The sequence below is a fragment of the Hemitrygon akajei genome, chromosome 7 (genome assembly GCF_048418815.1).
Source record: "Hemitrygon akajei chromosome 7, sHemAka1.3, whole genome shotgun sequence".
Lineage (NCBI taxonomy): Eukaryota > Metazoa > Chordata > Chondrichthyes > Myliobatiformes > Dasyatidae > Hemitrygon > Hemitrygon akajei.
In genome coordinates, this window is record NC_133130.1 from 72,122,004 (window position 1) to 72,129,498 (window position 7,495).

Below are 7,495 nucleotides of genomic sequence, written 5' to 3' on the forward strand. Positions count from 1 at the left end.
ATGCAGTGTGATCAGTTAATTTCCCAGCTGTAATACTGAAGATTGGATTCAGAATCAAGTTTAGTATCTGTAAACTTAGTATCTGTCATGAAATTTGTTTTGTAGCAGCGCTACATTGCAGTACATAATAAAACTATAAATTACAATAAGTAATTGTGTACAGTTCTGGTCACCGAATTATAGGAAAGATATCAATAAATTAGAGAGAGTGCAGAGACGATTTACTAGGATGTTACCTGGGTTTCAGCACTTAAAGTACAGAGAAAGGTTGAACAAGTTAGGTCTCTATTCATTGGAGCGTAGAAGGTTGAGGGGGGATTTGATCGAGGTATTTAAAATTTTGAGAGGGATAGATAGAGTTGACGTGAATAGGCTGTTTCCATTGAGAGTAGGGGAGATTCAAACGAGAGGACATGATTTGAGAGTTGGGGGCAAAAGTTTAAGGGAAACACGAGGGGGTATTTCTTTACTCAGAGAGTGATAGCTGTGTGGAATGAGCTTCCTGTAGAAGTAGTAGAGGCCAGTTCAGTTGTGTCATTTAAGGTAAAATTGGATAGGTAAATGGACAGGAAAGGAGTGGAGGGTTATGGGCTGAGTGCGGGTAGGTGGGACTAGGTGAGATTAAGAGTTCGGCACGGACTAAGAGGGCCGGAATGGCCTGTTTCCGTGCTGTGATTGTTATATGGTTATATGGTTACATATAAAAAAGGAAATTAAATTGAATAAATAGTGCAAACACAGTGAGGAAAAATACTGAGTAGTGATCATAGGTTCATTGTCCATTCAGAAATCTGATGGCGGAGGGAAAGAAGCTGCTCCCGAGACATTTGAGTGTGTATCTTCAGGCTCCTGTTCCGCCTTACAACAAAGCCAAGACAGCATCTGGGCATGGGCTGAGTTGTGGAAAATAATATTTCCACTATGTGTGCAAGTTGGTCAATGGCCATCTCTAGCAAGAGAGATTCTAAACACCAGCCCTTGATATTCAGTGGTATTACCATCTCCAAGTCCACTAAACTCTGGAGGTCACTAAAATCTGAAACTGAACTGATCTATGTGCATAAATATGGTGGCTACAGCAGCAAGCTAAAGGCTGACTCACCTGCCTGGTTTTCACCTTCACTAAAACTCTCATCAAGAGCTTGTTGGCATTAGTCTAGATAGGAACTTGTTAGTTCTCATGGATCTAGTGGGTTAGAGAGCCTGTTTCTGTGTTGTCCACCTCCAGTTCAATGTCAAGATGAATGCAGCACTGAAGAAGCTTGTTAAGATCCTAATAAAGCAGTTATGGCAATTGGTATTCTACCCACCACCCTAAGCCTTCACTCTCTCTGTGACTGCCACACAGTTCTACCACTGACAAAATGCACTGCAGGTTCTGTGGCTAGGCTAGTCTAATAGCGACTCACAAACCCATAACTTCTGCCGACGAGGACAGTACCAGAAGGGAACATCACTACCTGCAGGTTTCCCTGCCCTGTCCCAAATCACATACCACCTGACCTGAAAATATATTGTTATTTCTTTATTATCATTGGCTCTGAATCCTGGAATTCCTCACTCAACAGCTCCACCAGAAGAATTCAGCAAGTGGAGAAAGTAACTCTCCAGCACCTCTTCAAGGACAATTAGGGTTGAGTGATAAATTCTGGCCTTGCCAATGATCCCACATTGTGAAACATTAATAAATTGTTTTGTTTCTGCAAAGCTATTTTCCAAATAAGAAAACATGTTTTAAAAGCCTGTCATATCATCCAACTGAATCTTAACACAGTCCTTGCAATGCCAGCTTTAATAGCTGATTTTGCACATTGCTACCAATGGCTATCGGATGCAACAAAACAGCAGTAGAAAGAAACATTGTGACAATCTTTTAGTGACATTGTCCCATTTTCATGGCTATTTCTTTGGATAGGCAGGAGTATATTTTTACAGGTACCTTACACAAATAGCCCAGGCAATGATTGCCTCCAAAGTACTCAACTTTATTCTCAGAAAGCAACACACAGTCAATCTTATCCCCTTGGGCACTCAATCTTTGGGGGCCCCTGATGATAATAATCAAGACTGAATACTTCAGCTAGTTTTATCTATGTCCTGCCCCATAACCTAGAAATACTGAGCACGTGTTGGTTCACCCAGCTCTGTATGACATGTTCTGCTTCACCTGGCACTTGAATAGTCATGTGTACTCAGAGCAATGCAGAGTTGTGTGGGAAGGAATAATCTCACAATGTCCCTTTAAAGTTTATTTTAGAAGAAGGTTAGAAAGCCTGTGCTGGCTTTTCACTTCAAAGTTCAAAGTAAATTTATTATCAAAGTGCATATGTCACCATGTAAAATTAATTTTCTTGCATTCACAGTAGAACAAAGAAATACAATGGAATTGATGAAAAGCTACACACAAAGACTGACAAGCAACCGATGTGCAAAAGAAGACAAACTGTGCAAATATAAAATTACACATAATAATAATAATAAAATAAATAAATAACGCCGAGAACATTAGTTATAGAGTCCTTGAAAATGAGTCCATAGGTTGTGTTCAGTGATTACTTCAATATTGAGGTGAGTGAAGTTATTCATGCTGGCTCGGGAGCCTGATGATGAAGGGTAATAACTGTTCCTGAACTTGGTAGCATGGAACCTAAGGCTCTGTACTTCCATCCCAATGGTAGCTGCAAGAAGAGAGCATAGCCTGGATGCTGCTTTCTTGTGCCATTGCTCCTCGGGGATGTGCTCAGTGGTGAGGAGGATTTTATTTTGTGGTATCCAGCACTTTTTGGAGACCTTACCATTATTGGGCATTGGTTAACTATCCATTTTAGAGCTTTATTGTTTTCATGCATAAAATCACGTGGGTTTTCATCGTGAGTACTTTCTCGCCCTCAGTAATACCTGTGATATTGCCCAAGCCCTGGTTCCGAATGCGGCTTTTCTCCCCATTCAACAGGAGGTGCGCTGGGCATGACTGCCTGCTTGGTGCAGTAAGCTGGGGCATGAAGGCACTGTGGCTTTCATCACTCGCTCTGCCAGGCTTATTAGAGCTTAAGGTGTTTGACTCCTTTATGAGGTCTCGGTGAATTAACATTAGATTTTCTCATCCAAATGTGTCTTAGTCCGCGAATGTTGTAATCGGGCTTTGTTTTAATTCAATATTGGGTTTATTTGGTTATGTTGAAATATCTGCATTTTTCACATGAATTCACGTGAAAAAACGCTGTTTGGCCGCATTGCAATCGTGTTAACACGTTTGTGAGACGATGTATCTAAATTCCTAACATTTAAATCCTGTTTTAAGCAGCAGTCCCGTAAGAACCTCGAGCATGTTCAGAGCTGTTGAGCCTGTTTGTTGTCTTCAGTGAATTTTGCATGGGAGGGGGTGGTGCTGTTTGCAAAGACGCATTCTTGTGTTGCTTATGAAGATTCACATGGTAACGGTTGATGTGCATTGTTGGATTTATCTGAATGCAACAGCCGTGTGAGTTTAACGTGAAAGCCCAGGGCAGTAGTGGGGCGCTAAATCCGAGCAGATTGCACCCTGTGTTTGGGAAGTAGAGAGCGGATGGTTTCGTTACTTTTGTACCTTTGGATATTTCAGTTGGTGTCGGATTTCCCTTGACTGTGGTCTGTTCAGGTATCTCTGTCAGCAACTACTCGTCCTTTTTCATTGTTTACTTTCTTAATGAGCTGGGCGGAGCCGCTGGCCGGTTGATTGACAGCTACAAGCTGCTGTTGCGGGCGCCCAGCGTGACCTCCTCAGTGCAGTGCTTCACCTCCCAAACCCACCCTTAATACAACAGTGGCCGCGGCCAATTCGGCAGTGGCCTTTTCCACAAACCGGCAGGAACGATCATTGCTAAAAGACGAATGTATAAAATGTCTCGATTAAAGCTGAACCGCAACATTTTTAATTCTAAAGAAAATCAGAAATTCTGCATCATCCATTGGTCTTATGAACTGGTTGTCATTTGGGTGAATGACCCAAACTCTGTGTCAAGGGATGTTAATAAATCCCCGACTCCTTGCGCAGTTTCTGTTCCCCATGACTAGATGTGTACTAAATCAACCAGGAGTTGAACAAATTACGCAAAACACCGACAGGATTTTCTTTGACATATTTTATTGTAACATTTTTGTATGTAGAGAGAACATGCTGAAACCCAGATTCTGGTTGACTCGGATATTTCTGGGCTTATTGTGTCCTGTTTTATGTATTACATCTACTATAAACGTTCGGCTATTTAATTTGTACTTAATAGGCAGAGGGTGGTAAATCTGCAGTGTATCTTTGATAACTTTTGACCCCGCTGGATGATTAATTTCTTTCGTAAAGTGGCTGTAACGTATCGAAGGCAAATTGAAAGCCGGTCTTAATGCGCCCTACTCAAGAAGGTGCAGTTGGATATTGCGTAGTCCATGCAAGATTCTGTAATGGGCAGAGAATCTGGATATTTTGAAAGATTTGTGTATTTGGAATGTAATTTGCTATTTTAGGATCAAAATATCATCACCGTATACATCAATAATGCCGTTTAACCCAGACATTAATGAGCTCCAATCTGCTGACAGATAACAGCCAGGAAGTCCTCTCAGAGGACACAAAGCTAAAGTAGAATGCGTGGCTTGCTTGTTCTATAACCACCAAACCCTGAAAGCATTAAAAGTTTCTCTCCTTTCAATCTCGTCTTTCTAACCTGTAGCCAAGGGTATGTTGTGTAATCGTCATAACATGATCGAAATATAACTTTGTCTATGAAACCTCTTTCTTCAAATTGCACTCATGAAAAGTCGATTAAATCAGAAGTTCGAATGTTAGAAAGCGCCCATTTCCAAGTTACAGTGGCGGATTGGAACTATGTGATAGATGGATTTCAGTGGGTTTTTGCATTAGCGCTTCAATCCAACCATTTCATAAATACCATGTTTTACACGTGGGAGTTTGGGTAATACAGAGTTTAAGCGAACGCTGTCTCAGTAAGCAAAAAAGAATAAATACATTTTATACCTCTTCGCAGATTGGCAAAAAACGGAAGCACAGAAGCGGCGCGAACAGCTTCTGCTGGATGAACTAGTTATTCTGGTTAACAAACGGGATGCACTTGTCCGAGATTTGGACGCGCAAGAGAAGCAGTAAGTGCTGTATACCACTGGCGAAGAAAAATACGGAACTTCCAAACGGGCTTTAAACTTTTATCAGTTTAAATTTGTAGACGGGTTGTTTAATAGTAGCCATTTCAAGTATTATAGTTTCTGAAATTTGAAATAAAGTTTGTTTTAAGCAGAAGATAAATTTAATCATCCCTCTTGCCACTGGTGATGACTTTGCAAGTTAGCTAATGTATAGTTTGTTAATGTTCCCAGGGCAGAAGAAGAAGATGAGCATTTGGAACGAACTCTCGAACAAAACAAAGGCAAAATCGTCAAAAAAGAAGATAAATGTGTGCTTCAGTGAGACGACGCAATATGTGGACCTATCTCACGTAGAACTCTTCATGACACACTGAAATAAAGCATTGCGATGGCATTGGAATGATACAGTGTCAGATGTATCGTCGGAAATTCTGTACTGTTTTATGTTAACAGCATTTAATCGTCCCAAGCCGTACGTCCGTGTATTTGGCTGCATTCATTGCTTTTATGAAATTGTATTTTGGTAAAAAAAAACTAAGTGTAATTGTTTTATTTGTATCAGTGTCATTTGATCTTTATCCGATATAGTTGGGAAATGTCCGTACCAAAGGAAAAATTGTTACAAATGTACTAGAATCAACTTTTTTCTTTAGTGCGGAGATTAGTTTTAACGCTGCTTTACCTAGTTTGCGGCCAATTCGCTTTCGAATTGATTTTTTAAAAAATCGGTTTTGGAATACTCTGGCCCAGAAAGGAAGGTCTGGGAGGGTTGGTAAAAAACCAACCTCCAGGTAGAGTGGACTTTAAACTAGAATCATGCAGATTAGGGCCGAAGAAAATTCAGAATCCACAGGTTTCTCGCAGAAAGTTGAAAAAAAATTGGTCGCCAGCTTCTTTGTACTTCCAAAATACCTTGGATTGTAACTTTTCGGCTGCTTCACGTTTTAAAATTCTAAAACAAATATGTAAACGTCTAAATGTTGATGCTTGCTAGTTGCTGCGTTTCAAAAAATGCAAGGTTTTCACTGAGAAGTTGAAAGTTTCATTTGAGCTGTAGAGTCGATGGAGATTTCAATTATATAAATATATAAATAGCAAGATTATACGGAACGGCCATGTTGTAAATGATTGTCTCTTAAAGCTAGTTTTAGTTGGAACTCTTTAAAGGGCTGATAAACGAGCACCAATTAGTGAAATTGACCCTCTCATGTTTTAGGGGCGTGTATTTATTGCCCTGAACAACGCACTGTAATTGCTTGAGTTCCAGCTTTTTGTTGAAATCGAGGCCGTTGTTATTTGTACTGAAAGGAAGCAGTTCTTTAGGAGCCTAAAATTACCTTCAGTACAAATTTCTGAATAAGTCTAAGGTCGGATGTTGTTTGTGGGAAGAAATATTTCTCTTTATTTATTCCAGGGTCGTTATGAATCCTCAATAAAAAGTGAACTTTTAAACATTTCATAACGAAGGGACTAATCTTTATATCCGACAACTGTCCATAACCCTGTGTATGCTGTGCGTTTGAGACTTTTAGGTGAGCATTGTTGCTGAATGTAAGGTGGGGCCGGGGTGGGGGTGTGGTTGTTCTGCAGAGCAGAGGGAACTGACTGGAGTACAATATACTTTAAATGGGACCTATCTAACCCGTTACTGATGTTGACGTTGTCCTTCATTCTAGTCCAACCAATGAACTTAAGTTTGACAATTATGTATCAGCAATTACATTTTGGCCCGTAAAGGTCAAGGTTTCGATTTAATTATAAACAAATACAATCATTCTGAAATACCGGCAGATTTTCACGAGAGATAAAGCCGAATACCCGTTGCTGCATGCTGGTAATCTCACGTGGAAAATAACGCTCTTTCTTCACCGTTTTCCTGTTAACTTCTTCATGAGTATTTAACTCTCAGCAATGAGAATATTTGATAAGGTTTGAACAAAAACTTGGAGGAAAATAAATCTCTGGTCCAAATCTAAAATGCGCTTTCGGTCGAAGTTAAAGAGCGAATCTTCTTTCCTTGCAATTCTGGAAAACAACCCTTTGGAATCAGTTGCCTTTTTCCCCACTCGGCTCGATGAGATGTCTATCAGTCAGCCAGTACACAGGTAAACCAATTCAACTGCAACCACTAAGACTTTATTTTATGCTTTTCAGACTCTGGATGTTAAGTGCAATCGATCTTGATTGAATAGATTTCAATTAATGCGTTAACATTTAAAATTACACCATAACACAGTTCTTATCTTTATATCTATCATTATTTATTTGAAATAAGGCTAATAAAATAGTATAAAATATTTTGCACATCTTGTTGGTATTGGCTGATTTCCGTACAAACGATTCCTAATGAGGGCTGATAATA

General features: G+C 39.9%; 1 protein-coding gene across 4 annotated transcripts in view; it reads left to right on the plus strand.

The window, feature by feature from the left end:
• ehbp1 (EH domain binding protein 1) overlaps positions 1 to 6,595 on the plus strand; it is a 389,918-nt gene extending 383,323 nt beyond the window's left edge. For all 4 annotated transcript variants that reach the window (XM_073051179.1, XM_073051180.1, XM_073051181.1 and 1 more), the window contains 2 exons: positions 5,019 to 5,133; positions 5,365 to 6,595. In XM_073051179.1, the coding sequence (XP_072907280.1) occupies positions 5,019 to 5,133; positions 5,365 to 5,455 (206 nt within the window). In that variant the 3' untranslated portion in view covers positions 5,456 to 6,595. The remainder of the gene's footprint in view (positions 1 to 5,018; positions 5,134 to 5,364) is intronic.
• Positions 6,596 to 7,495: the final 900 nt, after the last annotated feature.